This window comes from Narcine bancroftii, chromosome 8, assembly GCF_036971445.1.
Source record: "Narcine bancroftii isolate sNarBan1 chromosome 8, sNarBan1.hap1, whole genome shotgun sequence".
In the NCBI taxonomy this organism is placed as follows: Eukaryota; Metazoa; Chordata; class Chondrichthyes; order Torpediniformes; family Narcinidae; genus Narcine; species Narcine bancroftii.
In genome coordinates, this window is record NC_091476.1 from 10,567,803 (window position 1) to 10,582,460 (window position 14,658).

Genomic DNA, 14,658 nt, shown 5'->3' on the forward strand with positions numbered 1-14,658 from the left:
CTATCAAGCCCACGTCTGGGAATGGAAGATAATGTTTATGAACTTGCTATGAATCTTCTGTCGAGACCAATGAAATCATTGATAGAGAAGTGAAAGGGCTAGGTGTAGAAGTCCCGGGGCTTCACCATTCTGGCAACTTCACCATTCTGGCAACTTCACCATTCTGGCAACTTCACCATTCTGGCAACTTCACCATTCTGGCAACTTCACCATTCTGGCAACTTCACCATTCTGGCAACTTCACCATTCTGGCAACTTCACCATTCTGGCAACTTCACCAGGGTGAAATGATTTCCTGCCAACATTAGGGTTGCCAACCACCTTCCTTTGGATGACCATTCCAACTATGAGAATCTTTTACTCGTTCGTTTAACTGGGGTTCCTTGACCTCACATTTGATCAAATATTGAACTGATTTCAAGATAAGTCCATTCCACCTCACTTTTATAATTCGGCTTTTTGATCTATCCTCGCCAAAGATACAGTAGTCACAAAAATTGCTTCACTTCACTTAATGGAGTATCCATATTTTGAGAATAAAAAAAAATTGTAATCCTTTCCATCTTTGTAGCCCACAGGCTTCTATTTAGAGGAAAATAGAATATGATGTTTAAAATATAGTCTAGAATTGCAGAAGATTATCATTTTTGCTTTGGGACCTTAAAGGTTATCGATGTAAATATTAAAACAGTCATGCAGATGAAGAGCCTGAGACCTCGCTAACTGTCGACGTGGCAGTTACAGGACTGAGGGCTGGGTAAAGAGTATCCATGTTCCACGTGAACCGAAAGTCATTTATCCCATAAAAATAAACATTCACGATCAAAGTTATTCTTTCGCCAGTTTTCACTATTTTTCAAGTCAAAGTATGTTGTTTTTAGTTGTTCATTTGCCAACATTGTTCGAAATGTTTGCTTCCTCACACAACGAACCAGAGAACAGCAACTAACTTTAATTGCAAAGTATTGAGACTAACTTCGTCCAGAACCTCCATCTGCAGTTATTGTGTCTCGCTGGTTGTCATTTGAGTTTTAAAGCAACGTTTAGATTGCTATCTATATTAAAATACATTTGCCACGCTCCATAATGTAATCTTACTGTTTTGCATGAGAATAAAACGAATGTATCGAACATGAAATTATTTTTTTCCCCTGTTGGAACTTTTGCAGACCCGCCCTTCCCCCCGTTAGCAATTCATGAAGATGAGGTTGTTTATGTCAAGACTCTGTAAGAATGCAAGCTGATGCCGTAACTCCAATTCGGTCAGGATGATCCACTCAGAGTGGGACGGTGACCCCGAGAGGTGCTCCGTATCTTCGCCCACGGAGGCGGAGCCGTCAGCTCGCATTTCCAAAATGTGGAGCAAATTCCTTCTGGAACTTTCGCGGAACTGTCTATAAAAACGAGAGGGCCGAGGTTGAGCGATTGTCAACTGCAGTGGAACTTGCTGAGTGCAATTCGGAGGGGAGCCCCTGAGCCACAGCCTGAGCGGAATCAAGGTAAGACCGCGTTGCGGCCGGCTGCTCTGTCTCGTCACGATCCTTGCACCCTGTGCGAAATCTTCCAGTGTGAACTGAAAGTTGTATTGAGTTCGGTCTCTCCTACAAGCACCTCAATTCATAGAGAATCACGACAAAAAACCCTGTAGATGTCGGAATCTTGAGCAAAGAATGAGCTGCACGGGTCAGACCCCATCTATGGGTAGGAATGGTCCATGTTTCGGGTCCGAACTCTTTCTCCACACACTTAATTTCGATAAAGGGATCCCAAAAGCGTTGACTGACAATTTCTACCCATGCGAGAGACCAGCTGAGTTCCACGTTTTAATGTTCCGGGCATTGGAATTAAATAACGTGACGAGGAGGATTCCTTTACTTAAGCGCTAAGGCAGACGAGACTGGCTGTGGAAATTGCTCTGCACCGACCACCATCCCCTTCCCGACAGATATGAAGTCCAAGCAAGGGATGAAACGGGGCGAGGAAGCATTGTCAGCGTGGGCAGATTGAAGTAATTGGAACTAATCCAAGACAACGGAGAGAATAAACAAGTCTTCATTTGTAGCAAACTCACAAATGGCTTTGGAAACCATGAACTTAAAAACCCACAATGCTCAATGATAATTTGATGAGAGCACAAGTTTGAGCTCTCATCTGCCAACATCTGAACCATCTTGTGGAATGGAAGGATCCTGTTTGAAGTTTAGTGTTTTCGCTCGGATATTCCAAATTGATATTATCCAACACTTGCTTGAGAATTCGCTTTCAGGTGTTAGCAAACCTTCAGTGTCTGATGTTTTCATGTATTTATTTCAGTCTGTTTCAAGTTCAAGCGGCAGACAAGCTTGAACCATCGTTGCCGACGTGTCATACGCTCCATCACAGTTCTGGCTCCAATCTCTCTCTCTCAGAAGGGGCGGCCAAAAGAGAACCCCAACAATACCCCATAGGGTCAAACGTGGGCAAGGAATTCCAATGCTCTGACGTCCCTGGTGAATCAGTCGCCCTCCAGGATTGACATTATTTGCATCAGTAGAAAGTGCACAGGATTTACTCGGGTGGGAGGTAAAATTCGATGACCAAGAGTGGCTTAGTAGCATCGGCCAGATCAGATGTTCAGCAAATAGGAGGAAAAAAACATTTTTTGGGTCTCATCCTTAGCATTGAGAGAAGACGTACTTTACAAGCCTTGTGGAGAATTTTTTTTTAACTTGGGAGTACTGCAATCATGTTCAATGGGATCTTGGGAGCTCAAAACTTGGCAAATGTGAGATTCTGCGAAATGTGCACAATTGGCCACACCATCATCAGTCAGGGGACCGACTGAGTTTCTCCAGCGTTGATTTTTTTTAAACTTCAACCTCTGTTTTACTTCTTTATAAATTAGAAGGACAAGGGCTTTCAGGTGCATGAGAATCCTACACCATTCTGACTAGGAAATATATTGCTACGAATTCAGTTTTGGGATCCAAATCCTGGAATTCACTAGCAAACAACATTGTAAGAAGACTTTCACCAGATGAATTCAGTGGATTGAGAACATGATTTACTGTTACTTTCTTAGGATTAACTAGCATAGGATGAGTACCTGACTAAAGCAAATTTTAAAAGTATGGTGAATATATATATATATATATATAGAGAGAGAGAGATTTTAAAAATAAATGGAAATGTAGTGAACTGGGATTCACAAGAAGTGTGCTGGACTGACGACTGGTCCCGCCTCCTCCCGGAGGCCCGTATATCACTCTGGTTTCCTGCCTCAACCCAGAAACCCTCTGAAGCCTGTTCATGAACCCTTCCTGTTGTTGTAAGCTAATAAAAGCGTTAGTTCTCCCTCCAGGGAGGAAGCTTATTTTATTACCATATTAGTAAGGTGGTAAAGTTAGTGCCGACTTTGCAGTATGCGGCTAGCCAGCAATTTCTGTTGAATACTATTACTGCAAAACTATTTCAGATTAGTTAAATATTTTATGAAGATTGTACAACCAATTGTTAGTGATTCATTAACATTTTCACTTATTTAAGGGATCATTTTTAATTATTGGGCTTTGCAAACCATGTGATGAGAATTCGTACATTCAGCGGAAGCAGATGATCAAAAATGAAAATTCTGAGGTTTTAAGTCTATTTTAACCCCCTTCTAGGCAACCAACCCATTTGTCCCTCCATGCATTTCAATATGTTGTTTCAATAGAAAATAACCAAATGAACTGTATACCCTTCACTTGTATTTGTTATATCTTTCAGAATGAACTTGGCAAAGATGTACATCCCCTTGAAAAGATTTCAAGGTACAATAAATGGCTGTAAACTTTAGGTTACCATTAATAGTTTGAATGTGAGCTTTTAAACAGTATCATGTATGCCAATAATATATTTTTAAAAAATATTGGCATTAAAACTTCTTACGATTTCACAAACGGCAGCTTCTTTATTGGACTTCAACTTATCAATATTTTTCACATTTGAAATGGCTATTACAGTTTCAAGAGAAATGTAATTTGTGAAAACTAGAAATGTTGTTGACATGTAAAAATAAATTGCAGCAAATAAAGTTTTTAAAAAAATGTGGGGTGTCATGCCCACAATTAACCTTCTCCCCATATATAAATAAAAATGAAATGGCTTGAAATTGAGAACTATGGAACTGAGAACTGACAATGTTGAATAACTTATGTGCCTCGATTTCTTTAGGTTGTCAGAATAGCATGTCTTCATGTCAAGATGATAATTTTAAAGAATTGATTAGCCTTTATGAAGCTGGAACTTGTCTGAAATTATGTGCCCATACATGAGAATGCAACCATTTGGCCATGTATTTCAAAATATGAATAATGTATATTGATTTTATTTGTGGGACCAAGCCTCCAGTTAAGGCACAAATGAGGGAGAGAGTGATCTTTAAAGTTACCTGTTGTATTACAGCCTCCATGGTGCATCATTTCTCTGTTGGATTCCGATTAATGGGTGAGAAATCTGTGGTAAAATTGAAATTAAGCTCGGTCATTAAAATTTGATTGCTTTACAAGGTTATGCAATTAATTCAACAGGACAGTAACCATCTAGTTATACACTGGGTAAGTGAAATGTTTAAATTACAATATTTAGATTACATCATAATTTGTGTAATCTATTTATTCCATTCTTTGCCTACAGTGTTATTGGTTCATCTTTCCTGCGTGAAACCATGGAGATGAAATTTATACTACTAAATCTGCTACTTGCCACAGTAACAGCAGACCGCATGAAATTGAAAGAGCACACATCCATCCTGGCAGATAGTACAATGAACCTGGCACTCAACCTCTACAAAACAATGGCCAAGGACCAGAAATTTACATCTGAAAACCTCCTTTTGTCCCCTATGGTGGTAGCTTCCTCCTTGGGCGTGATGTCTCTGGGTGCAAAAGACAAAACAGCCAAACAGGTCAAGTCCCTCCTCAATGTAAACCTGCATGATGATGCTTTCCACCCTACTTTCTCAGAACTGTTCAATGAAGTTAGCAATGAATCAGCCCGCAACAGCACTTGGAAGATTGGCAGCTGCCTTTATGGACCAAGTTCAATCAAGTTCAATGATGAGTTTGTTCAGAAGAGCAAGACACACTACAAACATGATCATTCGAAGATTAATTTTAGAGACAGGAGAAGTTTAGTCCAGTCCCTAAATGAATGGGCTTCCAAAGCCACAGAGGGAAAACTTGGAGAAATCACAAAGGATTTACCCAATATTGATGGTGCTTTGTTTGTCAATGCCATGTATTTTAAGCGTGAGTATTATATTTACAAAATAATTAAAATTGTGATACGCTTCAAATACAATTATTGTGGTAGCACCATGCTACAAATTTGATTGTTATCTTTTGTAGCTCACTGGGATGAAAAGTTTCACCAGAACATGATTGATACAAGAGCCTTCTTGGTAACCAGAAGTCATACTACTTCTGTTCCCATGATGCATCGTACAGGTAAGTATGAATTACTTTTGAATGCAAGTATCAATGAACAATAAATCATACAAAACAGAAAAAGTGATAATAGGGACACTTGGCTTCTGGTTTTTTGAGAAAGAATAATTTTTCCCCTCTCTGTCATAGAGCGACCTCAGCTAAAGGTGTGTTTAGTTGAACCCCCAGTGAGAAGAGCTGGGCTTTGTTGCTCTTAAGGGTTGCGACCCCCCCTATGACTGAGGGGCAATATATCAAAGAACATTAAACAGTTTTGTAACCAGATTCCAATGATGGAGCTAATGCTTTCAATAAATAAAGGGGGACAACCTGGCAAAACAAAAGTATTGATTTTGGAGATGTTACTTGCCAAGTTTTTTTTCCAAAGGATCCTGTCAAATTTAGTGAAAAGTAAACTTGGCAACATATTAATACAAAATATTTGGCACAGGGAAAGAGAATAGTATTGTAAATTGTAACTGGAAATGTAGATTTTACAATACCTTCACAGTGATAATTGGAGTGACTGTGGGGATTCTAAAGTAGATCCTTTATCCGGACACCTAAAATCCAGAAAGCTCCAAAATCCGGCAAGTGGGGACTGGCAGTTGGGGAAGGCGGCCGGGGGACCGGCGGCTGTTGGGGGAGACTGCCGGGCGACTGGAAGTGGGTGGGGGTGGATAGGCAGCACAATTCGGGAGGGCTTTCCGAAATCCAGAAAAATCCGAAATTCGGAACACACTGTCCCCCAAGGGTTCCGTATAAAGGATCGTGTACCTGTATCGACATAATTTCTTCCTTCACAATCCTGCCCGACTTGTTCAACATCCACACCAGCTTCTGTTTTTGTTGGGTTTCCAGCATCTAATATTTTTTAATGAATCTATGTTCAAGTGATTACCATTTCTGACATTTACCTTTTTCTAGGATTATATAACTACTATGAGGATACAGATAATAAAGTTCAGTTTCTTGAGATGCCCCTTGCACACAAATACTCCACCATGATTTTCATATTGGCAAATCATGTGGAGTCACTGGAGAGAGTGGAGAAGTTGCTGACTAAGGAACAGCTCAACATTTGGTTCAGAAAGATGAAAAGACAAGCTGTTAGTATCTCTCTTCCCAAAGTTAACATTGAAGTTAGTCATGAATTACAGGTAAGAACCACAAGTTAAATACTTTGTATAATCAAGGAATTACATTATATACAAGTTCTTTCAATACAAGGCCAATCTTTGCAGTTTACCACCATTTTTTCTCAAAACAGTAGACAAACATGCCTCAAAAAGTAACTTTCAGCTTTGAAAATGCACCTTTTCATTTGCATCAACATTCTGGAAAAAAATAGTTGCTATCCTGCTTTTTGCTTAAAAAAAAATTAAAACCACAAATCATGTTTTATTCTCTCAAATCAGATTTCTATGGCACAACAATGAAACAACCCTATCAAGCTTTAAAAATTACATCCTCCAATATATAAATCTGGTTTAGTTTTCAAAGGGCCATTGTCACATGTACAAAGATGCAATGCTAGTGTTTGTTTTGCCAGCAGGCATCTCATTTCAAGACAGTACAAAAGTGAAGTGCTGCGTTCTATATTTATTCAGACAAACAGCATGGTAACAGGCCATTTTGGCCCACAAGTCCATTCCACCCAATTTATACCCCATTAACCTATACCCCCAGTAGGCTTCAAATGGTAGAAAGTGGACCCTCCTCCCCCCCCCCCATAGAAAACTCACAGACACGGGGAGAACATACAAACTCCTTAAAGATAGCACAGGAGTCGAATCCCAGTCCCAATTGCCGGCGCTGTAAAGGCATTGCGATAACCGCTATATCAACCGTGCCTCCCTAAACATCAGTTGGTACAAGCAAAAGCAACATATTGCCACAATGTTCCATGTCATCTAGTCTTCCTTGCTCTTACCTGTATAGTTAATTACACCATCTTGTTTTTTCTGTCATTCTTCCTCATTGTTTGCTGATAGATCCCATTACCATATGCTTATTTGCAGCCTCGGCACTCATAATTACTGGTGTTGAAATCCAGTGGTTTTATGATCCCCCTCTCCCTTATTTATATCATCAAAGAAATGGCATCAATTTTCAAATGTACACTGATATCTCTCAATACTTTCAATGCTTCTCGTATTGCCAGAATACCTTTGGCTGCCATACATTTGTTTCTTGTCACTAAGCATTTGAAGAACTGAAAATGGCTCTAGTCTTATTTTAAATTGCTCAAGTAACATATTTTTGGAGATTATGGCACAGTTAAGCATTTGACGTACATTCGTAACAAAAACTATTGCCCAAACCTTTATTGGATCACTCCCTTGCAGCTACCAGATGGTGCACCTTGAAACCATATGAATTTTCTGACTGCAGATTCAGTCCTGAGTGGAGAAAACTGCAAATCCAATATGCTACCTAATCAGCAGTATGGATATTTTCAATCTTAAAACTGAACTATAAATAAATGTGTTATTTGGAGTAGTGGTGAGGTTAATTCCTAGTGTGACAAGTGTAAAATCAAGTTTAAGGTAGTCTATCATTTGAAAAGTAAATGTAGTGGATAATTAGATTTTCAAATCAACTGCTTTACAAATATTCTTCTACCATGGCTCTATTGTTCACACTCCATGCCTGCACTGGAAATAAGGTGAAGTTCTTTGAGATTAAGTAAATGTTTTTCCCTTATGTTTCTTATTGGCATACATTAGAAATATGTTGAACATGCAACTTGATTTTGCTTTTTTCTTTTCCAATGATATTTTTTTAATACTGTGAAAATCTTCTATCATCTTTCAGAAATATTTGCAGGAGCTTGGCCTGACTGAAGCTATAGACAAGAACAAGGCTGATTTCTCTGGTATTACAGGCAAGAAAGACCTCCATGTATCCAACATGCTCCATGCAATAGCTATTGAATGGGGCATTGAAGGAAATGATTTCGATCGTGATTTACATTCCCAGGAAGAAATGAAGTCCCCCAAGCTCTTCTATGCTGATCACCCATACATCTTCCTGGTCAGAGATAACAAAACTAACTCCATACTCCTCATTGGAAAGTTGGTCAAACCCAAGGGCAACAACCATGATGAATTATAAACAAACTATTATTTTTTTAAAAAAAAAAGTGCAGTAATATTCTTTACAAATAGTAAAGACCTCACATTTCCGATTACTTGTATATTGAAGGTGGTTACTCATTATTGTGGCTCTATGGTGTTAAACTTCAGTGGGGTGGGATAGGCTGGACAAAAACAAAAACATTACTTCTATTTGAATCAGAGGGTTCATTCAATGCCCAAACAAGCAGTTTGCTTCATTCACGGAAGCACTAGGTGTCCATGGGAATAGAATTTAAGAATTTTGGAGACTTACAATTATATCTCAATTTCCTTTCACCAGCATATTTTTAAGAATTATGTCCTATGCAGACTGCCAAATATTATATTCAAGAAAAATGTTAATAATCTGAATAGTTCAGGTCTTTGCCTCATTTGAATGGATGATTTTTTTAAAAAAAACTATGGAGATCTACAACAACAGATACTACCTATTTGTGCTCGAGAGTGCTTAGAAAGTAAGTCTCCACAGGGAACAATTGTCCTTTGAAACATCGGATAACTTTGAGTAAGAACAATTTTGCTGCAGTATTGTCCATTTTGGTATTTTTGTGATGAGCTGGATCAAACTGAATAAACTTTTCCTGTTCTTAATAAAATAAACAAAATATTGCTGGTATCTGGTTACTTTTCAATTTATAGAAGCAAAATTAATATTACGAATAGTCAAGAGTGAGGTCATTTTCCCTCAACATTCCAAGAAATTTAAAAAAAATCTGTAACTAAAAATTGAATGCTTCAGCAGCTACTTCATTTCCCTCCATGGAGCAAAATTGAATGGTCAGTGCCTTATATTTGGGGTGGCACCAATTCCAAAATCAATGCATTTCCTGAATATACTTTAATGGAAAGGTTTTTAAAAACATTTAGAAAATGAGAAATTAAAAACTAGAAAATACAGAAATAGTCAACGGGTCTGACAACATTTTTGGGAAGAGAAGCAGAATTCGTATTTCAGGACACATCTTCCCCTCTCCGAGATGCCCTCATTCACTCCTCCCTTCCCATCCATCACCCTCTTGGCACCTACCCTTGAGACTAAGAAATGCTGAATGTGCCCGCACCTCCTCCCTCACCACCATTTGGGGCCCCAAACAGTTCTTTCATGTGAAGCAACACTTCTTATGTGACTCTACACGGGACATCTACTGCATCCGTTGTAGTCTCCTCTATATTGGAGAGAGTGGAGGAAGACTGAGAGATTGCTTTGTTCAGCACCTTCACTCTGTCCACTGCCTGAACAGGGATCTCCCAGTAGCGATCTATTTCAATTCCCCATCCCATTCCGACATGTTTGTCCATGGTCTTATGCACTGTCAGATTGATTCACCTTGTATTCCATCTGTGAACTCTTCAACCAAATGGCATTAACAAACCTCCAGTTTCCATTACCCCAGTCTCCCCTTCCCCTATTTCTACTTTCCTCTGTTTCTTTCCCTTTGGCTCCTTTCCTCTAAATGTATTAACAGAGATACCCCCTACCCCAATCAATTCTCACCTTTTCTCATCCAATTATTGCCTGGTTGTTGACCTCTGCTCCCCCACACTTTTCTCCCTTCTCCCCCGCCCCGATTTTTATTCAGACACTGGCCTGCTTTTCGCTCATACCTTGAAGAAGGGCACAGACCTAAAATGTTGATTATATATATCTTTACTTCCTTTGGACACTGCAAGTTCCTCCAGCATTTGCATTTTACTACAATCACAGTATCTGCAGACTTTGTTTTTCACTCTATTATTTCTAATTTATGATTTTTCATCAAACTGAGACAAAGTTAGAAAACAAACATGTTCAAAACTGTACAGAAGGGGTGGGGGAAACAAAGTGGCAGAGGGCATTTCAGCATGTTAAAAAGTGCATATTTTATCAGAATAAGGCATTGTCCAAAACCAACTAGTTGAGCCTGTCCAGGCTTAGCTTGATCTGCAAAATACTTCAAGTATTTCCATATTTCAGCATTTGCAGTTATTTAGTTTTTTTAAAAAAGTTGAGTAAATAAAGGGACCTCATTCTCTAAATAATAATTTTAAATGTTATTTAAATGCTGCGATCTTTTCAATTTCATTAGTGTATCTTGACTAGTGAATTACCATTTCTCTAAATATCCCAACAATAAACAATCCAACTTTGTCCAAAGCAAAGTGCACAACAGAATTTTCTGGACAATTCTTTTTATTTTGACGGTACCAGATTGCTATACCATGCCCATTAATGACAAAACAGATCAAGAAGAAAAATAATATGTGGCCTGTGGCTTTCGATTGGGTGTTGCCAAATTCAAAACTGACAGATTTGGAAAATGTATCATAGGAGTTTCCTCACATCTCCATGGGTTTTCTCTGGGGGCTCTGGTTGCCACTGTTCAAAAACATACTGGGCGTGTAGGTTAATGGGATGTAAATTGGGCGACACAGACTTGTGGGCCAAAATGGCCTGTAACTGTGCTGTATGCCTAAATTAAAAAAGTTAAATCACACCACTACTGGACTTAACAGAGAAGGTGAGATCAATGATCCTTATGATTCAAGATGTTAATGTCAATAGCAAAGGGCAAGAGATAAAATTATTTAAAAAAAAACACCACTGGTTTAAAAGTATTTAAATGAATTATTTTGTTGATGTCTAGCTCATTTTACTTTACAAGTTTGCTTTATACTTATATTTCTCTGAATATCAGAAAATCAGCAAACTTCGGGGAAAGAACCCAACTCGTATCAACCTATTTCATGCTTTGTTTAAGACCATGATAACTCGGCATCTCCAATCTAACTGAAAGAGTTGGTCAGTATGCACATTATTTTACAGAACTCTTGAAATCACTCGAGACATTTCTTTACGATCAATCTAATTCTGCAAGGCTGTCAGGTTGGCAACATATTTATAGCTGGGAATATCCTAGTCTGCCTCTGACTGTTGCTTGTAATTGAGCAACAACCTCCCTTCTGATCTCTGATCCTACCCCTCTTTGCTTCATTCCACAACATTGGTGATGTGGTAGACAGTGAGGAAGGATCCAACAGGAACTAGATCAGTTGGGTGGGAAATAATGTACTCAGCTGTGGAAGGTGTTAATGAAACCACACTTGGAGTAGTGTGAGCAATTCTAGGCACCCATTTATAGGAGAGATATCAATGAATTGGAAGGGATGCATAGAGATTCACCAGGATGTTGCTGGGACTAAAGGGCTTGAATAACAGTAAATAGAGAACAAATGCTATAATGAAAAAGGATAGGAGGGAAGTGTGGTAACATTTATCCCAAAATCTTAAAAGCAGAAAAATGGAGTAAAAAGTACAAGTTTGTACAACTGCCCACTGAATGATCTAAACCAGGGGTGTCAAACTCAAATTCACAGAGGGCCAAAATTAAAAACTTGGACTAAGTCGAGGGCCGAACTAAATATTTATTGAAATTTTTCAACAACATCTGCATGTTTTCTCTTCTTTCAACATATGTAATGTTAAACTTTAGGATATAACTTTAAGAGGATAATGTTACAGGTCAGGAGTAGGTAGCTCAAGTTCACCCTTTGCTTGACCTGAGGGAAACCTATTTGGTCCCTGTGGAGATGTCGTCAGCATTCACAGGCTGTGTCCATTTTGGCCTGCATCAGGACTCAGCATTTCCTGCTCACTCCTCAGGCTCTAGGCCTCTATTCACCCTCGACCCACCATCCCTCTACCTGACCAGTCCTTTACCCAACCTCTACTCACCCCTCACTCCACTCGCTCTGCCTCTACTCACCCCATCCTATACACGCCCCTCTACTGCCTCTCCCCTCAACCTGTTCCTCCCTCTACCCGTCTCTCACCCTCTAATCACCCCTCCCCTACTCGCCCTGCCCCTCCCCTTTTACCTCTTCCCTATCCACCCCTCCTTCTACTCATCCCTCCCTCTAACTGCCCCTTGCACCACCATAACTTCCCCTGCCCATTACTCCTCACCTACACCCTCTGCCCACCCCTGCTTACCCACCCACTCAGGCCCAGCGCGCTGCCGATCAGCCTTTGCGGACAGCCACCATCTCTCTCTTCACGTGCAAGGCCAAACCAGCCGTCCCTGGGGTCCGCGCGGGTGCAAGCGCTGAAGGCCGTGGCGACCGGGAGAAGTGCGCTCACGCTGTGGAAGGGCCGTCCCGGTGCCAGTCGTGCGGGGCTCGCGCTGCCCGGGGGCCGTGCGCAGCCTGCCATGCCCATTGTGCCGACAGGAAATCACAGGCGCTCGCCCATCCGCCGCACCGCTTGACAGGTGGGAGAAGTGACTGGTTGTGCGGGGAGTCTTCCAACTGGCTTGCCGGCTGATGACATCGACAGACTTCTCGTGTTACAATTTCTCGTGTTACAATGGGGAAGGATGTGCAATGAAGTGGGAGAATGGTGGGGGTGACATTACCAAAAAACAGCATCGGCTCTCGCTTCAGGGCGGGTCACCTCTAATACATTTTTGAAATGATCTTGCGGGCCAAATATAATTATATCGCGGGCCAAAGTTTGACATGTGTGATCTAAACAGTTTACAAGCATCTACAATTACCTGGATATGCCTTGACCAGCAGTTTGAAGATGTACAATAAGCTTAAGAATAAAATGTATCACCTTATGACACTTTTCACATAATTCTAAATAGTACATCAGTAAACTAGAACATAGACATTGGATGAACAAAAATTGAGATTTTTTATGGTTCACTTGGTTATTTCTTTATTGGCCATTAAAATGTTTCCTCACCTCAGTTGACCTTCCAGAATTGAGATGTTTTTTCCAAGCATTTCTAGTTTCTGCAGATTTTAGGATTCCCCTCATCTATTTATTTTTCTCTTCAGTACTCCTTAAATATTTTAAGCAATTTTCTTGGAGATTAAACTTGGGACCTCAAAATCTTTTCATTCTAATCACAAGATCAAAATTTTTGTTTGGACTAAGGAATCTCTTACTTTACTCCTCATCAACCTCATTATTTATCTGAATATTAATGGAAAATACTTGATATGTAAAGTTCACCAACCAATTTCACTATGTTCTCTATGCTCAGTGTCAATCATAAATCTAGATCACAAGAAGCATATTCTCTTCAGCTTGCTCCAAACAATCAATGCATGAGAGACTTGCGCTTTGTCCAATTTTCTATCCATTTCAATGACTTACAACTGTGTATATTTCTTCTCATCTCAGCTGAAGTGGCTAAATCTTCACACTGAACTCCAGATTCAACTAGTTGGAAGAAACAGCTCCATGCCCCATAACCACTTCTCAATAACATCACCCCTCATTCTTCTAAACTCCACTGAATTATAGAACACTTTATCCCAATTATCATTCTGAATCCAAGTACCCTTCCAGATAAGCTTTCACCACCCATGCATGATTTTTAATGTTATTAATTTTAGAGATATAACACAGTAATGGGCCCTTCTGGCCCATAATCCTGTACGCCCAGATACACCAATTCACCTGCAAACCTGTACATTTTTGGAGATAGGAAGAAACTGGAACACCAGGAAGAAAACCTCATGGATATGAGGACAATGTACAAACTCCTCAAAGACAGTGCCAGATTTGAACCTGGGTTGCTGGTGTTGTCGTAGCATTTTGCTAACTGTTACACTAACTGTCCTTGGTTTTGTACCGTAATGCCCACCCTACCTCTTAACAATGACAACATACCATTGTCTTTATGTATAGTGCCATTAATCTGTGAAATAATGCAAATACCTGTGCACCCATTTAAAACAAAAGCCTTTTTTCCATTTCCATGCCACATTTTATCCAATCATGTTACCTTCTACATCACTGTACACATTTTTTTCTGATCAGCTAGAATGAAAAATTCTCTCTGCTCATGTTAAAATTTATTAATTAAATTCCTTCAGCTAATTTTCTCTATCATAAACAGAAACATTAATTTTATCAGGCGCTTTAGGTTTCCAGATTGTTTATTTCACATTAATGTTTTAAATGATTGATTGATTCAGTATGTCAACATTATTTGGTGAACCAAAAGGAAAGTTATAAAAGGAAAACAATATTTTTTTTCTGCAGTGGAGAAACAGGAAATGACATTAAGAGGCAAACA

The 14,658-nt window shown here is 39.6% G+C and overlaps 1 protein-coding gene across 2 annotated transcripts; it reads left to right on the forward strand.

Annotated features, from left to right (window-relative positions):
* Positions 1-1,203: 1,203 nt before the first annotated feature.
* LOC138740354 (serpin H1-like) lies at positions 1,204-9,197 on the forward strand. 2 transcript variants are annotated; one of them, XM_069892883.1, is made up of 6 exons: positions 1,205-1,499; positions 3,748-3,791; positions 4,657-5,270; positions 5,370-5,468; positions 6,375-6,607; positions 8,265-9,197. In XM_069892883.1, the coding sequence occupies exons 3-6, from the start codon at positions 4,688-4,690 to the stop codon at positions 8,562-8,564; spliced, it is 1,215 nt and encodes a 404-aa protein (XP_069748984.1). In that variant the 5' UTR covers positions 1,205-1,499; positions 3,748-3,791; positions 4,657-4,687; the 3' UTR covers positions 8,565-9,197. The 2 variants fall into 2 exon arrangements, with proteins under 2 accessions (XP_069748985.1, XP_069748984.1); XM_069892884.1 differs by lacking the exon at positions 3,748-3,791 and having other exon boundaries at positions 1,204-1,499.
* The last annotated feature ends 5,461 nt before the right edge of the window (positions 9,198-14,658 follow it).

What these genes read in the sequence shown, in the direction of transcription:
- LOC138740354 (XM_069892884.1), top strand. Translation starts at nt 4,688, where the DNA reads ATGGAGATGAAATTTATACTACTAAATCTGCTACTTGCCACAGTAACA. An exon ending in CAATGCCATGTATTTTAAGC is followed by an intron (nt 5,271 to 5,369) that starts GTGAGTATTATA and finishes TATCTTTTGTAG; the next exon opens with CTCACTGGGATGAAAAGTTT. An exon ending in AAGTTAGTCATGAATTACAG is followed by an intron (nt 6,608 to 8,264) that starts GTAAGAACCACA and finishes ATCATCTTTCAG; the next exon opens with AAATATTTGCAGGAGCTTGG.